Below are 12,450 nucleotides of genomic sequence, written 5' to 3'. Positions count from 1 at the left end.
AGCCATCTCGACCCAACCGCCGCCCCACCAGTCGCGTCGCCGGCCGCAGAGACCGCGAGCGGGCGCATGCGCGCGGCGGATCTGCCCCGCGCGCAGCCACTTCCGGCGCGCTGCTGGAAGTGCGGTTCCGGGTCGCTGCTCTGCTCGCGGCCGGCCGTGGGGGCTGGTGACGCGGGCAGGCGCTCACGGAAGGCCCGGAGGCGGGGCTCTGCCGGCTGCCCAGAGAGCGGCAGGTGCGCGGGCGGGGGCCGGGGACGCGGGCAGGCCACCTATGCTTCCGGTGGCCTCGGTCTGCCCCCAAAGCGGCCCGGACGGGCTTGCTCAAGACCCAAGGCGAGGGGCGGTCCCGGGTGCCGAAAGGGCTAGGGTGGGGGCAGAGGCCGGCTGACGGCCTGGGAGTTTGGATTCTCGGGTTCTGGGATTCCCCCCTGCACGACCTTGGACTAGTCCCTCCTCCTCTCTGGGTCTCAGTTTCCCTGCTGTCAAATGGGGGAGACGTTGGGTCTCTCCATTCTTTGACAGTCTAAGCACAGGCAAGTCTGGAAGGAGCCTGAGTGGGATCCACACTGCTGTGGCGGGTACTTGCCTGCCTCCCTGGGCGTTAGGCAGCTGTCTTGTACCCAACTTAGCCTTCCTTTTTCTCAGCAACTTTCGTAGTGCGAGTCAAGGCTCTGTGATTAGTCAGCCCAGGGTCTCGCCGGGTAAACAATGTGTGACTGTCAGAATCTACTGAGGAATAAATTCTGGCCCTGGGAAACCTTAATCTCATTCAGGTTGTTTTGCCCAGGGCTTCCAAGGCAAAGTGAATTTAGGCACCTACTGCAAATTTTTGTGCCTGTAAGTGAATCTCTTGGGCAGATCACAAATACAAAGGAGATCAGGGTGAGGGAAGGTAGCTCATTGAGGATTGTGGCTGTGACGATTTTCTTACCTCTTCCCCTTAATCCTCCCTCCATCCTTTTCCACCCCCTCGTCGTTTGTGCCCCCCCCCCCCAACATTTTGGCCTTACACTTGAAATATCCAATGCATTTTATCTTTATCTTCATGCAGGACAGAATGCTTTGATCTCCAAGCTGTTTTAAATCTAGTAGATAAGCCAGGTGAGTAGGTGGTTTACAGACATTGAAGGTAAAGTTTTTGAAGAATTGTACAGACTTAAATGGATGATTTGAAGTGGTAAGAAGTCATTTGTAAATCTCAGAGCAGATGCTTAGATATCCTCCACAAAACGTGAAAAGTTAAGGCCGGAACCAGAATATTAGTGTTTCATACACCATTGGGAAGAAAAGATGTTTGAATCTTATGTTGAATATCATATAAAACATTCTAAAGAAAAGAAGCCAATTTGAGGTTATTTTAATCACCTTTAAAGAGAACCACACAGCATTTCTGGGAAACGTTTGAGGATATTTGATGCTTATATAATATAGTTGTCTGGCTTTCCTGTTTTTTCTAGGTTATCAGCTTTTTCTAATGAACAGCTGACTGCAAACTATCCTGGACCATTAGGACGTTATGCTTTTTCCCATATTGAGTTACATGTTATTGTCTTCATTTAAAAAAAAAAAGATCCTGGAGTTAAACTTAGTATTATTGGGGGAAGGATTCAAAAGCATTATGTGACATTAATGTTTGCCTTGGGAAATGTGTTATATGCCATAGCCAACGTGTTGTAGTAAAAAAAAATAGTAGGAACTTGTGAATCAGAGTCCTGGGTTCAAATACCAGTCCTGCCACTTAGCCTCACAATCTTTGGCAGATTACTTCACCTCCTTGAGACTGGATTTCCTTATTTGCGTATGCGTGTGAAGCACCTGAGTGCTTTTTAAATGTTTAGTAATTGTGTTCTATTTAGTGTACGTGTAAAACTATGAAACTTAATTTTGAAACCTGAGGCTTAACATTGCAACTCAGATGTGAAATCTCTCCAGTGTTTCACTTAGAACTCTTTCATCTGATTTATAGATACCGTGTTGCCATAAGCCCTTGGCCCACATTTGAGTGAAATGCAGCTAGCTTGGATGTCTGGAACTTCTTAGGCACCTGTCTCTGAATTCCTGGTTGCTGGCCTAAGGACTGCTGTGGTGGTTTAAGAGTTGGTCATCCGTGCAGGATAGCCACACAGCAAAAATGTTTGCAAAACTAAAGAAGAAAATTGCAGAAGAGACTGCTGTCACCCAGAGGCCAGGAGGTGCTACTAGAATCCCACGGTCGGTGAGCAAGGAATCGGTTGCCTCTATGGGAGCTGACTCAGGAGATGACTTTGTAAGTATCTTCTTGAGTTTTTAATATTTGGTACAGTCTCAATACATTTTTAAAATAATATTTCAAGAAATCCTTCCACTATTTTCTTTAAAAATTGCAAGATTATTTGTAGTTTATTTCTGATTGTTCTTACTCTGAAGTGCTTTTCTGTTTCTTTTTTTCTTATTTCTCTGCGAGTCTCTTTCCATATTCTCTACATTGTCCTCTTGTGCTCTTTTTCCTTCTATATACCTTGTGCATCTTTTATGTTTCATTTCTCAAAATGCCTCTGCCTGTTGTCTCTGCAGACATACATACTTTAAGTCATTGTTGCTTAACAAGATCTGTGAGTTGTGGTTTTTATTGGGAAAGTTGATGACACTATTTTATTGGGAACGTTGATGAAAAGATGGCACCGATGCCTGCAGTATGTCCCTTATTTGTAAAGTACCTTTGTGGTAGGAAAGATTTCAAAAAATGAGAATGCTGCTGTATTATGTAAATATCGTGCCTTAGGATTAAAAGTATGTCTTCGGCGTATGACAGGATCCTCTTAAAGTCAGATAACTTTTTAAAAATGATTTATAATGCTTATAATAAAATGAATGCTTGTTAATCTGTCACGTATCAAAGAACTAGAACATTATTGATACTGTTGAAGTCACTTGTATGCTTTTTCCCAATTGCCTTCCCCGTCACTCCCTTCCAGATAACTACTATCCTAAATTTTGTATTTATAATTCCCTTGCTTTTTAAAATATCCTACCAGATATGTATATATTCATAAACAATTTGTTGTTTAATGTTGCTTATTTTTGAACTTTATAAAAATAGTATACTGTAGTCTTCTTGGGCTTTTTTTTTTTTTACTCAGCATGTTTCTAGAATACATCTTTGTTACATAGGCTGTGGTTCATTTGTTTTTACTGCTGTATAAGATTCCAGCATTTGAAAAGGCCACAATTTATCTCTGTCTTCTCCTGGTGATAGACACTTGAGTTGTTTCCAGGGTCAGATGAGTCTTCCTCCTCCTTTCTTAAGATGCCTGTCCTGGGTCAGATTAGCTGGCAGAAGCTATTAGCTTACGGGGGTGGAACAATAAGATTACCAGATCTAAATTATCGTTGGCTCCTATATTTAACAGGAAATAGAAATGTACATTTGATCACCAGGCTGAAGGATATAGTTTTAATGCTGATTTCTTTTTTTTTTTAATTTTATTTATTTATTTATTTTTTCCCCCAAAGCCTCAGTAGATAGTTGTATGTCATAGCTGCACATCCTTCTAGTTGCTGCATATGGGACATGGCCTCAGCATGGCCAGAGAAGCAGTGTGTCGGTGCGCGCCCGGGCCCGGGATCCGAACCCCGGGCCGCCAGCAGCAGAGCGCGCGCACTCAACTGCTAAGCCACGGGGCCGGCCCTAATGCTGATTTCTGTGTCAGAAGTACCTGTTTTCCCTATGCTAAATGAACTCACTCCTCTCCAGTGTATTCCAGATAGAGAGATTGGCCTAAATTCAGGAAATGCTTTGCTTTGAGACTTCTAAAATAGTCTGTTTCAACTTACTATATATATACATCCTGATCCTCACTCTGTATTCCCAGACCCTTATATCCCACTGCATATATTTCTCCAACAAGATGTCTTTCCTCTGGTATCTCAAATTCTTTTTTTTTTTTTTTTTGAGGAGATCAGCCCTGTGCTAACATCTGCCAATCCTCCTCTTTTTGCTGAGGAAGACTGGCCCTGGGCTAACATCCGTGCCTGTCTTCCTCCACTTTATATGGGACGCTGCCACAGCACGGCTTGCCAAGCAGTGCGTCAGTGCACGCCCGGGATCCGAGCCGGCAAACTCTGGGCCGCCACAGCGGAGTGCGCGCACTTAACTGCTTGCGCCACCAGGCCGGCCCCTGGTATCTCAAATTCTAAAACGAACAAAACTGAATTCGTTAACTCCATTTCCACATATACACTTTCATCCCTCAAGTCACCAACAAGAAACCCTGGAGGAGGGCCGGCCCGGTGGCTTAGCGGTTAAGTGCACGCGCTCCGCTGCTGGCGGCCCGGGTTCGGATCCCGGGCGTGCACCGACGCACCGCTTCTCCGGCCATGCTGAGGCCGCGTCCCACATACAGCAACTAGAGGGATGTGCAGCTATGACATACAACTATCTGCTGGGGCTTTGGGGGGAAAAAAATAAATAAATAAAATCTTTAAAAAAAAAAAAATGAAACCCTGGAGGCATTATAGACTCTTCCTTCCTTCACTTCTTGATGTCCAATCAGTCAGCAAGTATTTTGGCTTCCATCTCCTAAATGTCTCAAACTTGCCCTCTCTACTCCATTTGCTAGTAGTATATTTACTTCCATTTTATTTCAGGCTGTCTCTCTTGGACAAATGTGGTAGCTTGTCTGGGCGCCCCTGCCTGCAATAACTCCCCAAAACAGATCTGTTCATGTCTCTCCAGTACTTAAAATTCCTCAGTGGCTTCCCTATCATCTTCAGGATGAAGTGCAAACTTATTATTATGGTATAATGGTAAATGCTGTTGGTCTTGTTACTAGGTTACCTGTCCAGCGTCATCTCACTCTACGTTCCTATGCTTTGTGCTCCAGCCACGCTGAACTTATTGCACTTCCTGGAATGGACAGCATTCCTTCGTGCCTACAAATGTTTGCATGTGCTGTTTCCTCGCTCTGAAGTGTCCTCTTGCTCCTCCTTTCACACCTGTGTTCCTCTGACAGGCTCTTGTGCATCCTTAAAGACTCAGCTCACATGTTACTTCCAGGAAGCCTCCTTGACCCAGCCTGCCCCTCTCACCCTCTTTACCCTTTATCCCTCCTGGCTGAGTTTGGTTCCTAGTCTCCTACTTACCTCTGTAATAGCGCCTGTTACACTGCATTGATGTTGGTGATTTGCTTGTTTGTCTCTCCCACTAGACTGGGAGCTTCATGAGAGGCAGTAGAGTGTAGCAGTTAGGAACTCAGGTCAGGTTGTGGATTCAGAGCTGGATTTGATTCCCCGCTCCATCGTTATTGTGTGACTTTGGGCGAGTTCCTTCACTTTTCTGTGCCTTAGTTTCCACGTCTATAAAATGGGGATAGGAACTGTACCTGTCTTTATTAAAGTATGTGTGTCAGGGGTCCCCAAGGTTCACCCTTAGGTTCAGGTACTCCCTGAGAGGATTCACAGGACTCAGCCTAGTTTTACTCACGGCTATCATTTATTACAGTGAAAGGATGCAAAGCATAATGAGAAAAGGCAAAGAGTGCGGGGGCGAAGCCTGGAGGAAAGCAGATGCAAGCTTCCGAGAGCCCTCTCCTAGTGGAGTTACATAGGACACCGTAGTTCCCCCAGCAGTGCTTTGTGGCAACACGTGGGAGATGTTGTCTACCACGGAAGCTCATTGGACACTCAGCACCCAGGGATTTTATTGGAGGCTAATTGTGTAGGCACCCTCTGCCTGGCATTTACCGAAATTCCAGACTCCTAGAAGGAAAACAGATGTTCAGCATAAACCATATTTTTTGCACAGTTTAGGTACTGTGAGCCATTCCTCTCAGAAATGGTGGGAACCCTTGCAAAATCTAAGTTCCCGTAGGCCAGCCCAGGACTACCCTTACAAGCAGGCCTTGCTGAGGATAGCAGTCTCAGGCCTTCAGAGTTAACTCTTTTCTGCATAGTGTATAAAACAGCATAGTGCCTGGCTCTAAACAAGCATTTCATAATTAGTAGTTGCTGCAGCTGCTGCTGTTTTAGGTAGGGACTCTGTTTCACCGCTATCCCCAGTTCTTAGCACAATGCTGGGAATAGGATGTCTCACTAACAGTCATAATCATAACTTCTACTAATAATAGACTTTATATATTAAAACTAATTATGTGCCAGGCTCTGTTTTAGGAACTTGGCAAGTATTATTTATTTAATCCTCATCACAGCTCTGTGACGTAGATTGTTTGTTGTTACAGTTTACATATGAGGAAACCAGTGCACAGAAAAGGTGACTGGTTGGCTCAAGTTCTTATAGTTTATAAGTGGTGAAGAATGGACTTTGACCTGGAACTTCCGCCCCCAGAGACTCCCTCTTAACTGTACCTTCTACTGAGTCTCAGTAAATGTTGGATTGAGCAGGTGGCTGGATGGGTAGAAGAATATGTAAAGTGAATTGTTAACCACTTGTAAAGACATTTTGGGAATGAGATGGGGAGACATGACTAAAGACTGCATATTAGATAGTATTTTTAATTTTGTTAGGTGTGATAATGGTATTGTGGTTATAAAGGAAAATGACCTTATATTTTAGAAATGTTTATCAAAGTATTTAGGATGAAATGTCCTGATGTCTGTTATTTAAAATACTTCAGTAAAATAAGAATTGATGAAGCAAATATGGGAATACACCACCAGTTGTTAAAGTAGATGGAGAATGTTCATTAAACCATTCTCCCTACTCTTCTGTATTTTTAAAAATTTTGTAATCAAAAGAACAAAGATAAAGTGCGTGAGTTATTAGCAATAGTAAGCAGTGCCCAAAATAATAGTAGTACCCATATGTTTTTAAATATTCTAGATTGTTGGGGAAAATTGATATCTCATTAATATATTGATTTATTGAATGCATATTATCTGCTAAAGTCTTTGATGCATTTTACAGCTTTAGATTAGCATCCTTTTGTTTACAGATGAAGATGCTGAGACTATCAATGTCAGTGATAGATTCTTCATCACATACCAGCCTTTGACTCCTTGCTGAAGAGCCTTCCCCCCTTTATCCTAGGACTTAATACCTTTGGAAAAATAAAGTGATTTCCTTTTTTATCACTGAAAATGTATTGTGTGTTTTGTACACTTGGTGTAATACAATAATAATGGATTTGTTTACCACTATTTATTCCAATATTGTGTACACACACACACAATTTATCTGTTTAGCATCTTACATCTCCTTTACATTATAGATGGAGATGGTGATGCTTCTACTTTATGGGTAGAGAAGCTTGGGCCCAGGTAGGGCCCAAGTATGTTAAGAAGCTTTTCAGTGATCACAATTAATTAAAGTGTAACCAGACCTAAAATAGAATTGTCACTTTCTGGTTCAGTACTGGGTCTCATACTGCTGAAAACGAATGTACGAATATGACCTCTTCTTTGTGTCTGTCTCAACAGGCTTCTGATGGAAGCAGCTCCAGAGAAGATCTTTCGTCCCAGCTTTTGAGAAGGAATGAACAGATACGGAAATTAGAGGCCAGGCTTTCTGGTATGTCTAAGAACTCATAAAAAGCGCACAGAGGAGACTTGCCTTGCCTGACCCTCTCTCCCTATAAAATAGCCATATAGCATAACCTTATAGTTATTTTGACATAGTTTGATCTTTTTAATTAAAAAGGAGCGATTTGTATCCCCTTTGTTCACTTCTTTTGTTAGTGTACCAAATAGTGTAAAATTCAAAACCTGAGTTTTAAAGTTAAAAAAAATACATATGTTTTTCTGCTCCTGAGGTTTCTAGCCATGGATATAAAAGGTATTAAAAGCCTATGTAGAATAGATTTGACCATCTTTCACCCATTATCATAGCTTGCTTTCAGAGGGGTAGGGGATAGTATTTACAGGGAATGGCCAGCAGATGTTGGATTCTTCAGCCAGAGAGGGTTTGGTGCTATGTTGCCACTTGCTACAGCTACATATCACCTGTGTAAGTGTCATTCTGGGCCTTTGAGCCACTATTCAATGATATTTCTAACTTCAACACCTGTATAGAAGCTGTAACTCTCATTGTGTCTTTCATGTGCAGTTTACAATTTACACAACTCCCATTATATCCTTTACCCGAGCAGGGCGTGTTTGTGGTAGAGTTGTGAGTTCTTATTTTGGTTTCTGCCAGTGAATACATTTTGAAAGCTTCGTCTTGTGAAGTGGTCAGTGGCTTCTGTGTTTCTTTTTGTCCCTTGGCTTTATGCCCATTTTATTGGAGTGAAAGCAGTAAACTACAAAATTCACCAAATTGTATGTGAACTATTTGTGTTCGTGTAGTTAACAAAGGTCCGTAGTATAGGTCACAGCCGCCCGTTAGTCCATTATCTCATTTTGTCCTCACTACAGCCTCCCTTACAGCAAGGTTAAGATCACACAGTAGGGCCAACCCCATGGCTCAGCGGTTAAGTGGACGCGCTCTGCTACTGGCGGCCCAGGTTCAGATCCCGGGAGCGCACCGACGCACCGCTTCTCCTGCCATGCTGAGGCCACGTCCCACATACAGCAACTAGAAGGCTGTGCAACTATGACATACAACTATCTACTGGGGCTTTGGGAAAAAAAAAATAAGGCTGAGGATTGGCAATAGATGTTAGCTCAGAGCCGGTCTTCCTCAGCAAAAAGAGGAGGATTAGCATGGATGTTAGCTCAGGGCTGATCTTCCTCACACACACACACAAAAAAAGATCACACAGTAGTAGGTGGGAGAGCTGGGATCCAGATCCATATTTGCTTGATGCTAGAGTCCATACTCTTAACTACAGTCTGCTTTAAACTCAATTGTTACTATGCTGTTACCCCTACCTATAAATAACATCATTAACAGGTGAAATCACTTTTTACGTTTCTTTACTATTGAGGAACAAACTATAAAGTGATAGGTACCTTTGCTAACACAGAAGGAAGAATAGTTTTGGCTTGATTTGGAGAAGGGACAGGGAGGAGAACTGACAGTGACTGATCCCACGTATGTCCTGGGGGTTTTCCTACAAGCTCAGTATAAATAATAATAACAACAACAACAACAGCCTACCTTTTATTGGGCACTGTCTGCCATTTGCTTAAGGCACATAAAACACCTAGCTTACTATCTAAATAAGGCATATAGAACACAATTTATTATCTAATGCATCCTTTGAAGTAGGTACAATTTATGTCATCATTTGATAAGTGAAGAAACTAATACTTAGGATCAATAATTTGCTTAATGGCTACCAGCTAAGAGCTGACCGAGTTGGGATTTGAACTAAAGCCTGTCTCCTTTTCCACTATACCATACTATCTTTGGTCACCCAGGTAATTAATTCTGACTTTCAACTTTAATGTGGCATAGGCAGCTCAGTTCCTTTGTAGAAAGGAAGCTGACTTTTCTAGAGGATTAAGTATTTTCATGGCAAAGGCGATGCTGTGGTAAGGTGTTTGCTATTGCCCTAACCACTGTTACTCACCTGTGTGGACTGTAAGTGAGCTGTTGAGTGAGTTCCCTCTGATCAATCCCACTGCTAACACTGGAAGGGGAAGTGAAAACTGAGATTTGAAATTAAGTAATGAGATAATACTGGTTTTCATAGCAGAGCATTTCTGGTGATCAGACCAGGCCCAATTCCTGATCTCTCAAGGCTAAACAAATCTGCCTGTTTGTAGTCACCATTTGCACCATGGATAGTTTGTACAGTATCTGTTTGCCTGTGTTGTTCATTGTTAATGGGAGGCTGTCTGCCTAGCTTTCCTTAACAGGAATGGTTTTCAGGTTGAGAAAATCATCATCATTTTCATTCATTTTTTTGTTGAATTAACTTCCTTTCCTGATGTTTGTCCATTCCTGATGTGCGTCATCCTCCTCACCCAAGACTATGCTGAACAGGTCCGAAACTTGCAGAAGATAAAAGAGAAGCTTGAAATTGCGTTAGAAAAACACCAGGATTGTACGTATTTTTTTCCTGCTTTTTTTCGATCTTTTCAGGGTTTAGTTTTTTGAAATGAAACAGTAGTGTATGGTTAAGTTTGTCCTTCGTCATAGCTCAGATCTTTATTTTATAAGTAGTGTACTTCTTAATCAGGTTGCTATAATATTTGTCTGATATTTATAAGCATACAAATCATATTTATGTTGCCTTATGGGCCTTCTTCTTAGGAGAAGGTCATTATGTGTATCACCTTGTCTTCATCCAGTTGACTAGTTTATCGGCTGCCCTTAGATTTTAGTAAAATCTAGTGCCTGGCCCCTGGGCCTAGATTAAGAGACTTTGATTCTAGCCATAGCTTCATTGCTGCTGTGTTCAGTAACTGGGGGAAACCTCATCACTCTTCCAGCAATAGAACATACGTTTTGTTTAGTCTGCCCTAAATCATATGTTCTCTTTTGGGTTCAATCCAAGAAAGATGCTAACAGTAGTAGAAAGTTATTTTTTGTTGATGTAATATATGCTAAAAAAATTTTTTTGAGGAAAACAAAGTGAAAGATTTTTTTGTTTTGATTTTTTTTTTAATTCTGATAAAGTGGTGACTAAGGGGCATAATTTCTTTTCCTCTAACTTATACCAGATGGCAGTAGCCATCGCTTAGCAACAACATTGGTGTCTTCTGGCAACCTTCCTAACTCAGTGTTTTATCATTGTCCCATTTCAAAAGTTATCTTTTGGCATCTTCCTAAATGTATATACTTGACTATTACAAAAAAACAAAAACAACAGGAAACAAACAAAAAACTGTGGTCTATTACTAAGGCCAAATGATTCTGGGAAAGTCGAAATCGATCTGATTTTTCCCAGTCTCATGATCCACTTATGTGACCTTGGCCTTTTTTGTTAGGTGACAATTGTAATCACATGGGCTATTTGTCATGCTGTTTCTGAAATATTTCCATATCTCAAATAGAGCCTCTCTGTTAACAGCTTCCATGCGGAAATTTCAAGAGCAGAATGAGACATTCCAAGCCAACAGAGCCAAAATGGCAGAAGGACTGGCTTTGGCATTAGCCAGAAAGGACCAGGTATTTTATATATGGCACTGCCCAAGACTGGTGGAAGGATTTCACTTAGTGACAGGATTTCAAAAATCACGACAAACTTAGTAGAAAACATTTACAACCTAGGAGAAAAGAAATGCTATATAAGTTCTTAGCGATTTCATTTGGCCTTAGGGTGGGAAATTATCAAGAAACTTTACAGTTAGAATCATGAAATGTGTCCAGAATGTGAGAGTATCATTCTCTGCAACTGTGTAGCTTTGTAAAATGGAGAAGGAAATGTCCGTAATGTGCTGGTGAGTCCCACGTTCTCTGCCCTCTAACCCTCTAAAAAACTGTCTCAAAGCCTAGTCCCAAAACACTTGGTTTTTACAATGGAGAAGATGCTATCAAGCTAGCCATCATCCATTATGTACATAGTTCTAGTCCTAAGTTTTTTCAACCCCAGCCAGCTAGACAGAGGGGAACTCCTATAATCTCAATAGAACCATCCATTGAAAGATGCTAAATGAATGGCAGTAAGAAAGGAAAATAATACTATTACTGGTAATTACAATAATTTTGAAGTATATTTTATTTAGTGGCATTTTAAATTTAAGATAAGCATCAAGATACTGTAATGATAATCCTGATTTATTAAGACAGGGTCAGTTTATTATATTACATTTCATTTAAGACAATGCATAATTTATTTCATCCACAGTAGATGGGGTTGACCTGTTTTAAGTGTGTATTAATCATCTAGGACATTTACTGGCCGGGAAAAAACTCATTCACCAATACTTAGTGGCTAACTATGGTATGAGTGTATAAAAATGAAGAAATAACCTAAAATTAATGGATTCTGATAGTAGGCAAGTGGGATATGGCCTTGGCCCTTATTGTTTCCCCTGTTCTGTGATTTGTGAATAAGGGGCATAATCCCTTTTCCTCTGACTTATACCAGATAGCAGAAAGGGTATTGTTAAAATCAAAATGGGAAAGAAAATAATTATCAGGGGCTTCGGAACCCCCCTTTCAGTAAATTATTTTCTGAACTTCAGTTGCAGAGTTACCAACTCAGCTGGTCCCAGCTGCCCACTCCCAGGAAAGACTAATAGTACTTAGGGAAAAACACTCAGGAATAAGCTGAAAAGCTGCATCAGAACAGCAGATACAGCTTTGTTTGGGTGCTCTGCTTAGAAAAAATCTGCAGGCTTATATTTGTGTTCTAGAATTTTATATAAAGTTTGTTTTCTTCTCATTTTAGGACTCTTGGCTTTCTTAATATTAGGCTCACTTCGTGAGGTTTTTTGTTTGCAGTTTTGTTTGGTTGGTTGGTTGCTTTTCGGGGGGAGTTAGGTTGTTTTGTTTTCTGAAAATCTTGATATTACTGATACTCTCCCTGGAAACTGTACTTTTTTATTGTTTTGTTTTAGGAATGGTCAGAAAAAATGGATCAGCTTGAAAAGGTTAGTTCATCGTTATTTTTCTCTCATTATGAA

General features: G+C 41.3%; 1 protein-coding gene across 3 annotated transcripts in view; it reads left to right on the top strand.

The window, feature by feature from the left end:
* The first annotated feature begins 148 nt into the window (after positions 1 to 148).
* GOLGA1 (golgin A1) overlaps positions 149 to 12,450 on the top strand; it is a 44,033-nt gene continuing 31,731 nt past the window's right edge. For all 3 annotated transcript variants that reach the window (XM_058524013.1, XM_058524015.1, XM_058524012.1), the window contains exons 1-7: positions 149 to 233; positions 1,052 to 1,101; positions 1,967 to 2,266; positions 7,414 to 7,504; positions 9,849 to 9,923; positions 10,893 to 10,990; positions 12,385 to 12,417. In XM_058524013.1, coding sequence (XP_058379996.1) covers positions 2,132 to 2,266; positions 7,414 to 7,504; positions 9,849 to 9,923; positions 10,893 to 10,990; positions 12,385 to 12,417 — 432 coding nt within the window. In that variant the 5' untranslated portion in view covers positions 149 to 233; positions 1,052 to 1,101; positions 1,967 to 2,131. The remainder of the gene's footprint in view (positions 234 to 1,051; positions 1,102 to 1,966; positions 2,267 to 7,413; positions 7,505 to 9,848; positions 9,924 to 10,892; positions 10,991 to 12,384; positions 12,418 to 12,450) is intronic.

This window comes from Diceros bicornis, chromosome 28, assembly GCF_020826845.1.
Source record: "Diceros bicornis minor isolate mBicDic1 chromosome 28, mDicBic1.mat.cur, whole genome shotgun sequence".
Classification (NCBI taxonomy): domain Eukaryota; kingdom Metazoa; phylum Chordata; class Mammalia; order Perissodactyla; family Rhinocerotidae; genus Diceros; species Diceros bicornis.
This window is presented reverse-complemented; position numbering and strand designations above follow the sequence as displayed.